The sequence below is a fragment of the Spinacia oleracea genome, chromosome 6, assembly GCF_020520425.1.
Source record: "Spinacia oleracea cultivar Varoflay chromosome 6, BTI_SOV_V1, whole genome shotgun sequence".
Lineage (NCBI taxonomy): Eukaryota > Viridiplantae > Streptophyta > Magnoliopsida > Caryophyllales > Amaranthaceae > Spinacia > Spinacia oleracea.
In genome coordinates, this window is record NC_079492.1 from 11,768,014 (window position 1) to 11,780,787 (window position 12,774).

A 12,774-nucleotide genomic window follows, 5' to 3' on the forward strand; every position below is an offset into this window, starting at 1 on the left:
GCACCCAAGATGCACTGGGATGGGGTTAAATTATTTGTGTTTTGTTGATGATGTATTGATGTTTTGCAAGGATGATTTTCAGTCTATGTTTTGCATGATCCAAGGCTTAAATCTCTTTTCTGAAACTTTTGGTCTGATGGCAAGCAAGGAAAAAACAGATATGTACTACACTGGAATGGAGGAAGGGGATACCTAGAGACTGGTTGTTTCTTCAGGTTTCACCCTTGGCTCTCTACCTTTTAGGTACTTAGGGGTTCCTATCAGTACAAAGAAACTGAATATAGCTGATTGTGAGCATTTGGTGGAAAAAATCACAACAAGGATTAGGGTGTGACAATCTAGACACATATCCTATACAGGGAGACTGGTTCTTATTAATGCGGATCTAATGAGCATTCATGTCTACTGGAGGCAGATTTTTATTCTCCCTGAAGTTGTTCTTAAGCAGATAATCTCAATCTGCAGGGCTTTCCTCTAGTCAGGAGATCTAGTTAGCTCAAGATATGGTTATGTTATTTGGGAAAAGATGTGTGAGACCAAGAAAACTGGTGGACTTGGTATTAGGAACATTCAGATGTGGAATAAAGCTGCAATAGGGAAACTAGTCTGGAACATTGCTAAAAAACAAGACTCCTTATGGGTGAAGTGGATAAGTGAAGTTTATGTGAAGAAGAATAATTTGTGGGAATTTGAAGCTCCAAAATCTGCTAGTTGGGGTTTCAAGTGTATCTGTAAAGTCAAACATGAACTTGTTCACAAGTTGAGGTGTGACACCTGGGCTGTGGGGGCAACATTATTCCATTTCTCAGGTGTACAAACAGTTGTAGTCCCCTAGTATGGCCTTATACTAGTCTAACTTTATTTGGGCTAGGACTGTGATTCCTAAGCATAGATTTATCCTCTGGTTAGTAATGTTACACAGGCTCCCTGCTTGTGCTAGATTGTATCACATAGGCATTGCTTTCTCTGATACTTATGTGATCTGTGGGTCTACACCTGAAACACAAGATCACATTTTTGGATCTTGCATCTATGCCAGTAGATGTTTTGATGCCATCATTCAGTGGCTTGATGTTCCCTACAGACCTGTGGGGATTGAGAGGTTGTGCAGGTGGATCAAAGGGGTGTACAAGGCTTCTAAATGAAGGAAAGAAGTAGTATTGACTGTAGTTGCTGCTACTGTGTATATGCTTTGGCAGGTGAGGAACAAAAGATGTTGGGATGCTACAATCTGTGGGGTGGATCAAACTGTAAAGAACATCAAATTTCTTGTAAAAAATAGAAGCATACATACCATAGGAAAGAAAGTTAGTTGTGTTGATAGGGAGTGGATTGCCTCTCTATACGGTCCGAGTGTTTTGACACCGGATCGTGCTGCGCGCTCTTGCCTATGGGACGGTAAGGGCGCAAGCCTTGTGCGGAAAGTGAATCTCAAGGCTCGGGGCACGAGCGGGTGTTTGCTTTAGAATGGACACTCTTGCCTATTGACAACAAGAGTGAGGGTCGAGGGTCGTTCGGGGAGTTTGTGTGCGCACAGCAGGCACAAGCGGGACCGACGACGAGACTGTATTTCTTTTGCGAGGGACTTGGATGGGTCTTGGAAAGCTTAAAAACATGCGACAACACAATATCTATAAAGGCTAACAACAACGCAAGTGATTAAGCAAAGGCAACTTCTGATGAGAGGTATTGGTTCATACCCCTCATAGAGGTTTATTTTGAATTAGCTAAAACTTGCCAGTGAACACTGGAATTACAGTAACATAATAATTCTCCCTAAATCTTAGAAAACTATTAGAAAGATCCTAGAAAGCAATAGAAAAGAGAAATACAAGTAAAGGAAGGTTGGATTCTAACACCTGGCCTGTGGGACAACATTATTCCATTTCTCAGGTGTACAAACAACTGCAGTCCCCTAGTATGACCTTGTAATGGTCTAACTTTTTTGGACTAGGACTGTGATGCCTAAGCATAGGTTTATCCTATGATTAGTAATGTTACACAGGCTCCCTACCTGTGCTAGATTGTATCACATAGGCATTGCTGCCTCTGATACTTGTGTGATCCGTAGGTCTGCACCTGAAACACAAGATCACATTTTTGGATCTTGCATCTATGCCAGTAGATGTTTTGCTGCCATCATGCAGTGGCTTAATGTTCCTTACAGACCTGTGGGGATTGAGAGGTTATGCAGGTGGATCAAAGGGGTGTACAAGGCTTCTAAATGGAGGAAATTAAAAGAAGTAGTGTTGGCTGCAGTTGCTGCTACTGTGTATATGCTTTGGCAGGTGAGGAACAAAGGATGTTGGGATGCTACAATCTGTGGGGTGGATAAAACTGTAAAGAACATCAAATTTCTTGTAAAAAATAGAAGCATACATACCATAAGAAAGAAAGTTAGTTGTGTTGATAGGGAGCTAGTGGATCGCCTCTCTATAGAGTTTTTTGAGTTGTTTTTTCCCCTTGTTTTTCTTTTGAAGAACTATCTCAAGAGGTGCTTGTATTCGTTTTGGTGAGCTTGTAAATATAACTTTACCTTTACAAAAAAAAAAAAAAATTTGATTTCTTTTTTTATTGTCCTAATATATTAAAATAAATATTAAAGTTGGTTTTAATGCATATTTTTAATTTATTATACACTCTGATTAAACAATTATATTTTTATATCAAATAGTTACATTTTGCATATAGCAGTATGGTTATATTTTATTAATTCTTTTAAAGCGGACATTAGTGGTATTATGCATATGACGCTATATATTACAAAAGACTTATTTATATTTGTAACAAAGAAGCCGGATTTTTTTTAACAAAAGGCCAACTTGTAAGATTATTCTCACGTGGACCTGGTCCACAATAATATTAGTGTGGACCTAAAATCAATAATTTTCTGTAACACATTTTTTACATACATAGAGACATTTATTGTTCATATAGTTAATATAATAAATTAACACCAAATTTCTTGGATGTAGTAACCATATTTGTATCATTGTAGCATATGTTTTTAAAAGATAATTGTGACTTAAAAATCTATTATTCAAGCACAACATGTATTAACAGCACCAATTTGATATTTATTTCATAATAATCATGCCAAAATAAATTAGAAACAAGTTGTTGACCTTCATTTTACCATAGTCCACAATAAATTTATTGTGGACCAAATTCAATTCTTGAATTGGTGCAACTTGTAATATTGCTTAGATCATCTAACACTACAAAAATTTTGTATCTTTTATGACAACCTAATAACGACGGGCCAAAAAATATGTCGTAAAAACTTTTGCGACGGGGATAACAACCAAACAAAGACGGGAACAACCGTCGCAAATGTCTTTTGCGACGAATTAACAACGGGATTTTCCATTAACGACGTCCCCTTTTATGACGGGTTCGCGACAGGAAATCTCGTCGTTAATTAACGATTATTGGCGTTTCGCGACGGGATTTCCCGTCGTTAATGGTATAATTTTTTGTGTTTAAAATAGTATAAAACAATTGTAGTTTATAAAAAATGGTCCACTTGTTATGTCTTAGTTAGTAATGCTTCACCTCTCTATCAATTCAAACTTATTCAAAACTCCATTTTCAACCAAAATAACATTATATTCCTCCATGTTATAAATCAATCTTTGGCCTCTAAGGCATACCAAAACATGGCATTCGAAATTTCCTTCCTCTTTCTTACCATTTTAAGCCAAATTAGCAATTTTGCATTGAGTGCCAATCAGATAAACGGCCAAGCTTGTGCGCCGAACATTATCGAAAAACCTGTACCCTTTAACTATAGAAACAATGTACATCAACTCTCATCACTACTCCTATCCGAGTCGTCGTCCTCCCATTCACCACCACATAGTTACTTCAGAACGGCTGTCGGCGAGGTTTCCTCTAGAGCTTATGGTTATTATCTTTGTCGAGGTGATCTTAGCGCCAAAGATTGTCACAGTTGTGTAGAGGCTGCTCACGAATACATTATCACTATTCTATATGGAATCATTGGTCACCATTGCTTTGTTTACGAATTAAATGCAAAGTGCTTGATACGTTATGCAAACAGGTCGGAATCGTTAGGGTTTGAAGAGGAACTCGGGGTCGGTATTGGCGAAAATGGGGGCAAGTTGACATCATCTTTGTCGCAGTACAATACGACGTTGTCAAATTCGATGCAGGAACTCTTCAGAGATGCTCGTTATGACAATTTGACTAAGACTAATTACGCGACTAGGGTAGTTATGGTGGCAGGATCTCATGAGAAAATTTACATACTTGTTCAATGTAGACCTGATATGCCACCTATTAATTGCAGTAATTGCTTAAGAATTATTCACGATGAGAATCGTATAGGCCGTACTAAAAGAGGAAAAGTTATCGGTCCTAATTGTTTCTTGAAGTACAGTAATCAGAGTTTCTTTGGTGGTGCAAATCACAGTTTTCTTCCCAGTTTGTTGAGTATTATTGTTGTCTTCGTATCTTCTGTGTGCCTCGCTCACGTGTAAACTCTTGACTAATGTATTCGTTTTTGTTTTGTTCTTCGTTCTTAATTCGTTGTATTCCACTAACTATATTGTATAATCGACTTGATTGAACTTATGATGTGTTGTGACTACGTTTTACGCACTTTCCATCAGCATTGATCACGGAGTATAATTTTTCGCTTTTGTTAGCCGTAAAGCTGTTAGGATTCGTTAATCGTTTGATTTGATGTAAAACGCTTTTAGTGTAAAATGATTTCTCAAGAGAAAACATAATTTCATACTAATTTTTCTTTATTTGGTACCTAACAAAAATTGAGAAAAGATGGTGAAGATTGAGAGGAAGAAGAGAGAGGGATGTAAGGAGGAAGGTGGTTTCCTCTCTTTCACATGGAAAAGGTTTATCTACCTTTAAAAAAGATAGGAAAATTGTTTTCCACCCCTTGCCAAACCGAACATCATTTTCAATTGAAAAGGGAAAAATCATTATCAATGAAAACGTTTTACACCCTATTATCAAATCTACCTCGAAAGGAAGAGGTTTTGAGCCTGTCAATAATGGGCTTGTTTTTGTTGGTGATACATACTACACTAAAAAGGAAATATATACATGTACGGGGTAAGCCTTGAAGCTCGAAGAGCAGACCTAACTTCAAGTAGCCAGCCCTACTCTTGGGGGACTAGTTGTACGGGGAATATACACAACTTACCAGACCATCTTGGTCATAGCAGAGCAAGTAGGCATCAAGATAGATCCCCTGGTAGAGCAGCCACAAGATAGTTAGTAAAAGTACTAAGATGCATAAAGGACCACGCACCAAGAGGTTTGCGGGTAAGGCCCTGCAAGACGACAACAGAGATGCGTCGTTAAGCAAAAATGACAAATAGAAAGTACATCGCCATCGTACACGCAGCGGCATCTGAATAGGCCGAAATACTGAATAGTACGCCTATAAATACCCCCCTCCCCCATTCTTTTGGGGATACATTCAATACAAGTAAAATTTTTAACCTCTCTAATTTCTCTCTCTAAGAATATTAACTCACTTGCTGACTTAAGCATCGGAGAGTATTCCCTCGATTGAACCTCCGAGATTAGCTCACGTTTGTTCTGCCTGACATGAGCGGATCCACCCAAGACGTTCCCCCAGTTCCACACTCGGCACAATTCATATTTAGTTCACTGAATTATGTTAAAGTTCGACATCTTGTAAATTTTTATTACAAGAAATTAAGCAACCTTGATGACATCCATGCACTCAATTGACTTCTCCGAGATCAAACCCCAAGTACCTTTATTGGGCTAAGTGTCTGTGACTCTGTAATTTTCTCTCAACCGGTGGTAGACTGATTAAAATGTTGATCTCAACCACCTTCAAACGGAGAGTAAACAAAAGAAGTGTCAACTCAAACTGCAGACGTCGTCAATGCCATTTTAACATCGATATCATTGCTTATTTCAATTACGAAGTTTCTTTGGAAGACTAAATCAAATAGCAAGGAATCATCTAAAGATATAGCTATATGTGAGAACCATAACATCGTTGTCCTTGAAAGACTAGACATCTACTAGTTATATATTAAGCAGAATAATACTACAGTCAAACTGTTGCAAGTATTCGGAAAAGAGTGGGTATTGTTTACACATACTCGTACTAGGTACATTTTCAAATTTTAGCCCAAGTCAAGATGTTAATTAAAATTCTCCATCTTGTAAATTTTATATTACAACAAATATTATATCCAAATTGAAGCCAATAATTTAATATGTAGTACTCCCTATTGAACTATTCTCAGATACAACCAGGAAACTTGCCGGCTAAATTTGTTAAAATACCAGTACAAGGAAAGCAGTACTACGAATCAGTACTGTCATTTGAAAATTCAGACCCCATCCATGGGAAGGGATAGTTTTTCTGTTACCTCGCTATTGATTTTCCTTTTCCTATTGATCTTTACAGTTGACGCCGAGGTAACCTATGCAGATATTACTGGTTGTGTACCTGAAAAAGGTAATTATACCGAGGGAAGCGTCTACCAACAAAACCTCAATCTTCTTTTATCCAGTCTCTTACCTCAAAGTACCACTCAGAAATTCCATAATTCCACTGTTGGTGAAGTCCCTAACAAAGTGTACGGTCTTTATCAATGTCGCGGGAATGTTAGCCTCAACATATGCAACGAATGCATCCAAGAAGCGACAAGAAAGGTGGTAGAAGATTGCCCTTTGGTTAAAGAAGCAACGGTATGGTATTTTGAATGTATGGTAAGGTATTCAAATCGGTCCATTTTCTCCTTGTACGAAACATTTCCTGCAGGTTTTCGATGGAGCAATACTAGCAATGTTACAAACTATGGTCAATTTGCTCCTGTTTTTGCAAGAGAACTTAATAGATTAATACGTCAAGCTGTTATAGGTTCATCTTCTGGACATTTTGCTATTGGAGATGCGAATTGGACATCGTTTGAACGGGTTTACTGCCTTGTTCAGTGCACACCTGATATAGATCAATTCGGATGTAACACTTGCCTGAGAAGCGCTGTTTCGGATATGTTAGGCTGTTGTAATGCAAGTACGAGGGTACTTATTTTCAAACCGAGCTGCCATTTGAGATATGATACCAGTGATAAATTCTATTATGATTTACATGAATTACCAGCTCCTCCCCCATCAAATGCGACTACAGGTTAGCCCTTACAACATATCTATCTAGGCAAATTTGTCAAAAACTATCTTACTACTTTATAAAAAAAAAATGTTGTAATTAACTACAAAATTATGTTGTAAGATCCTCTGTTTTCTAAATTATGAAGGTTGACTCAAATTTCAGGGATTGAATTTACCATATACATCTTACATGCCATTTAATTACCCTTTTTTCCGTTAGATACCACGTCAAATATATCTAGTAAAGTCAAATCCGGAATCTTGAATCAATATTCATAACCCTGTGAAAGGTACCATCTTATCACATAAAATTTTTATAAGGTACTACCTCCGTTTCAGAAAGTTCTTTACGCTTTGGAAAATGTGTCAAAAGTATAAAAATTTTGATCGTAAATTGTCACTATTATATACATCAAAACGTTACATGTAAGATCTTGTTAGTTTGGTCTCGGGATGTATTTTCAGAATATCAATTTTTATATTTTTTCACATACGAAATTAGATATATTAGTAGTTAAATATTACATTGGAGTTCGTGCAAATAGTAACTGTAAAGATCTTTTTGAAACGAAGGTAATAATTACGTACAACATTTATTTTTATAAGGTAATTTTTCACAAAAAATCAATTTTATAAGGTAGTTTTTGACAAATTTGTCTATCTATAAACTATGAATTTCATTCCTTAAAGCTCTTTACTCTTATTATTTATATGAACACCAATGAAATATTTAATTACTAATATATCCAAGGCAAAATATTTAATTACTAATATATCCAAGGAAAAGTAGTATATATAATTGCGGCGTTACTTTGGTCTAATGGTATTCTTATTTCTAAATTTGAAAGGAGACACCCCCAATAATCCTCCTAGGGAAACCACTGGGTTGAGGCCACCAATAATTGCTGCGATAGTTGTTGGGGCATCAGTCGGATTTTTGTTGCTTCTTGTTGGTTTATGGTTGTGTATGCGGCCAAGTATTCGCAGAAAGGCATCTACAACCACACCTGCACAAGCTCCACCACCTCCTCAACAACCAGATAATGGTAACTCATATTTTTTTCTTATTTAAATTCTTCACAAATTTTATTTTTAATGTATTTTTTTTGAGGGGATTTAACTTCTTCTCCGTAGAACAATTCAACTTCTAAATACACCATACTTGTTTAACAAAAACTTGCTCGTTGACTTTTTCATGATACTGATCACTGTGAAAAAAACAATCTCATTAACGACCAGTTATTTATGACGGACGTAAATCCCCGTCTTTTACGTGAAATATTCCACAACAGGGTATTTAGACCCGGCTAGGTAGCCAAAAAAATGTAAAAAATCAAATTAATAACATGACATTTGCCACGGCTAATAGATTACGGCAACCCCTTTCACGACGAGCTTACGATGGCTAGGTAATCCCGCCTTAATGATTCTTTTACTACGGAAAATCTTGTCATTAATAATATTTTTTTCTTGTACTACCTTCGTTTCAAATTGATCTTTACGCTTTTCGTTTTAGTCTGTTTCATAATGATATTTACCCTTTGCTTTAATCTATTTTTGGACATGAGAATTTATTACCTTATTTTCTTATCCCACAATATTTAGAATTTTTCATTTACTTTCTCTTACTTTATTCATTTTTTATTACTTACCCACTTTCTCACAACGGGTTAACGACGGGATTTTCTATTAACGACGGCCCCCTTTAATGACGGGTTCGCGACAGGAAATTCCGTCGTTACACTACAAGAAATTGTACTATTAACGACGGGAAATCCCGTCGCGAAAGGGCAATAATCGTTGATTAATGACGGGATTTCCTGTCGCGAACCCGTCATAAAAGGGGGTCGTCCTTAATAGTAAATCCCGTCGTAAATCCGTCGTAAACCCGTCGTAAAAGACATTTGAGACGGTTATTCCCGTCATTGTTTGGTTGTTAGCCCCGTCGCAAAAGACTTTTGCGATGAGATTTTTGACCCGTCGTAATTAGGTTGTCGTTAAAGATACAAATTTTTGTAGTGTTAATCAACAATTATTAGCCTTTCGCGACAGGATTTTCCGTCATTAATAGTACAATTTCTTGTAGTGATATTCGCACAAATAGTAACAGTAAAGATACTTATGAATCGAAGGTAGTATGATTTTGACATATGATTCTGGTTGTTGTTTTCTTCTTCTTCATACAGTTAAAGACGACGAAGCAAACAGTTTCGGAGACGTGGAATTTGTGCAATATGATTTTGCTACTTTGAAGGTTGCAACCACAGACTTCTCTGGTGATAACAAGCTCGGAGAAGGAGGATTTGGGGTCGTTTACAAGGTAACACCTCCATTTTCTTTGTATAAGATTGATCTAAACTGTAGTCGTCTTTGGCCATATACGTAGTATAATAATTCGTAATCTAATAGAATATAGGGAACCTTGAAAAATGGACAAGTAATAGCTATAAAGAGGCTCTCAGGCAACTCGGGACAAGGTGCTAAAGAGTTCATGACCGAGGCTCGTCTTGTGGCCAAGCTTCAACACAGGAATCTCGTTAAGCTTTTGGGCTTCTGTTCTCAAGGAGATGAAAAATTGCTTGTCTATGAGTTTTTGCCTAATTCGAGTGTTGATCGTTTCTTATTTGGTACTCAATCTCTACCTCTTTAAACTCCTTATTTAATTCACTACAAGAAATTTGTACCATTAACGACGGGAAATTCCATCGTTAAAGGTCAATCGTTGATTAACGACGGGCTTGTCATGAACCTGTCATAAAAGGGGGGCGTCATTAATGGAAAATCTCGTCGTTAACCCGCCGTAAAAGATATTAGCGACGGTTATTTCCGTCTATGTTTGGTTTTTAGCCCCGTAGCAAAAGACTTTTGCGACGGGTTTTTGACCTGTCGTTATTAGGTTGTCATTAAATATACAAATTCTAGTAGTGATTGGACATTTTCTATTTGTAGGAAACCATTTTACAAAATCTATAATTCCTTCACTTTCTTTTAGGTGCAACGTTTCTATTAATATTTAGGGGTGTGCCTTTTTTAATTGCAACTTTTCTTGATTGAACCGTAAATGTTACAACTAAAACCGACTAGAGGAAGTATTTCTTTGCTAACGACAGTACATAAACTCATTGTTCTTCACTTGCTACGAGTTCAGGCCACGAGTCTGGTAAAAATGATAACCATTGAGTAGTTGCTCAAAATGACTTATTTTTTGGTGCGTTGGTGTATGTTTGTGACTTTAGATCCAAGAAAGCGGGGGAGTCTAGATTGGGAAACACGGTACAAAATAATAATTGGGATAGCGAGAGGACTTCAATACCTTCACGAAGATTCTCGTCTTACAATTATACATCGTGATCTCAAACCAAGCAACATTTTGTTAGATAAAGATATGAATCCCAAGATTGCGGACTTTGGCATGGCAAAGCTTTTTGGAGGGGATCAAAAGCACGGAAATACTAGCCAAATTGTTGGAACACAGTATGTTTTTATTGCTTTGGTATCCCTAAACTTACAATTTAATTGAAAATTGGTTGAACTTCTTTATGCTTAGAACGGCAACTTTTGTGTAAGACCTTATTACTGGAAAGACCACTTTAATTGCTTAACTAATTGATTTTATTGCTTAACTAACTAGTTCCAGTGTTTAACTAACTAGTTCCAGTGTTTAACTAAGTAGTTCCAATGTTTAACTAATTAGTTCAAGTGCTTAACTAATTGATTCTATTGCTTAACTTATATGACAACATGGTGGTTTTTTTCGTAAGACCGCCTTATGTAAAAGTTTGTATGCTTAGAATTAAATAGATTGAATGTCGAGTCAAATATAATGTAAACGTCTTGTATTGTTTTGGTTCATGCAGCGGATACATGGCTCCGGAATATATGTTAGCAGGGGAGTATTCCGAAAAATCTGATGTCTATAGTTTCGGTATAATAATTCTAGAGCTCATCAGCGGCCAGAAGAACAGAATACTTTACCAGTCATCACAAAAGGAAGATATTTCAATTCTCGTAAGTCTTACTGAACATGAAATTCGTCTAAATTTTTTAGGCCAATTTGTCAAAAATTATCTTATAAAATTGGGTTTTTGCGAGATATTACCTTATAAAAAATGTTTTAATTAACTTCAATAATTCAATGGCAAGTGAACGAGATACATATACTACAAGAATTTGTATCTCTAACGACAACCTAATTACGACGGGTCAAAAATCCCGTCGCAAAAGGCTAACAACCAAACAATGACGGGAATAACCGTCGCAAATGTCTTTTACGACGGGTTTACGACGGATTTACGACGGGATTTCTATTAACGACGGCCCCCTTTTATGACGGGTTCGCGACAGGAAATCCCGTCGTTAATCAACGATTATTGGTCTTTCGCGACGGGATTTCCCGTCGTTAATAGTACAATTTCCTGTAATGATATGGTAGAGTCAATTCCAAAATTTTGATTCAATATTCATAATTCGGGGAAAAGGTGGTATCTTACAAATAGATTTTTACAAGGCAATTAATTACAATATTTACTTTGTAGGGTACTTTGCTCGCAGAAGTATGATCTTATAAGATAGTTTCTGACAAATTTTCCATTTTTTAAGTCTTTAAACCTTTTATCATACTAAGAATCTGTGGATAACAATCAGTAACATATGTATTTTTCACTCTTTCTTTCGAAGGCATGGAAGTTGTGGAGTGCAAGGCGATCTTTTGAACTAATAGATTCAGCATTGTACAACAATTATCCAAGTAACGAAGTGTTGAAATGTATCCAAATTGGTTTGCTATGTGTTCAAGGTAATGCGGTACAACGACCTACAATGGCAGCAGTTGTGCTAATGCTTAATGGCTCTGTCGCCCAGCTGCCATTACCCTCCACACCTTTGATCTCTCCCCATCACTTCAATTCACATTCGTTTAACAACGAATTACCGCGAAATGAGGCTGATCAATCCATGTCGAAGTCTTTTACCTCTGGTGCAGAAGTGGAGCAAGATTTATACCCTCGATAGACATGAGCGTCGCACCATGTGAATGCTTTACTCTGAAGGTAAGATGAAGTGCCCACCCAACCTGAAATGTTTTACAAGCCACCTTTGACTTGAATATCTCGAATCCCTTTTCGTTTATCGTGATATAGCCTCGTCGGTAGGCGGTTAACTAATTATGTGGAAGAGGGGAGATTTAAACTTGTAACCTACTACCTCCGTTTTAAAATTAACTTTATGTTTTCGTTTTAGTCTGTTTCTTATGTTCTGTACAATGTCCTTTATATTATATTTCGGAAATGAAATTTTACTACCTTACTCCACAACCTTTAAAAATTTCCGGCCATCACTTTTTCCTTACTTTATTCATTTTTATATACACCCTTCTTGACTTCTTTTTACCCACTCTCTCCCAAGGTTACCAAAATCGTGATTCTACTTTGAATCAGATGGGATTCTTATAATCGAATCGTAAGTTTCTACGAACAAGTATAATCAATATTTTATTCTCAATATTCATTTAAGTTCTTATATTATAAGTGAAAAACTTAATAATTCAAATATATAGTTTTTAATAGCTAAATACTCAATAATTAATAATATTTATCTATTAATAACATTCTCAACAGGATTTAAATTTAC

General features: G+C 36.6%; 1 protein-coding gene across 1 annotated transcript; it reads left to right on the plus strand.

Moving 5' to 3' along the window:
- The first annotated feature begins 6,295 nt into the window (after positions 1-6,295).
- On the plus strand, positions 6,296-12,451 carry LOC110775378 (cysteine-rich receptor-like protein kinase 10). The gene is made up of 7 exons (XM_021979990.2): positions 6,296-7,165; positions 7,995-8,192; positions 9,333-9,466; positions 9,563-9,773; positions 10,383-10,620; positions 11,004-11,154; positions 11,824-12,451. The coding sequence occupies exons 1-7, from the start codon at positions 6,376-6,378 to the stop codon at positions 12,154-12,156; spliced, it is 2,055 nt and encodes a 684-aa protein (XP_021835682.1). The 5' UTR covers positions 6,296-6,375; the 3' UTR covers positions 12,157-12,451.
- Positions 12,452-12,774: the final 323 nt, after the last annotated feature.

Bases quoted from the DNA above. Each gene is read 5' to 3' on its own strand.
- LOC110775378 (XM_021979990.2), top strand. From the start codon at position 6,376: ATGGGAAGGGATAGTTTTTCTGTTACCTCGCTATTGATTTTCCTTTTC. The intron at 8,193-9,332 runs GTAACTCATATT...TTCTTCATACAG, and splicing joins TCCTCAACAACCAGATAATG to TTAAAGACGACGAAGCAAAC. The intron at 10,621-11,003 runs GTATGTTTTTAT...TGGTTCATGCAG, and splicing joins AGCCAAATTGTTGGAACACA to CGGATACATGGCTCCGGAAT.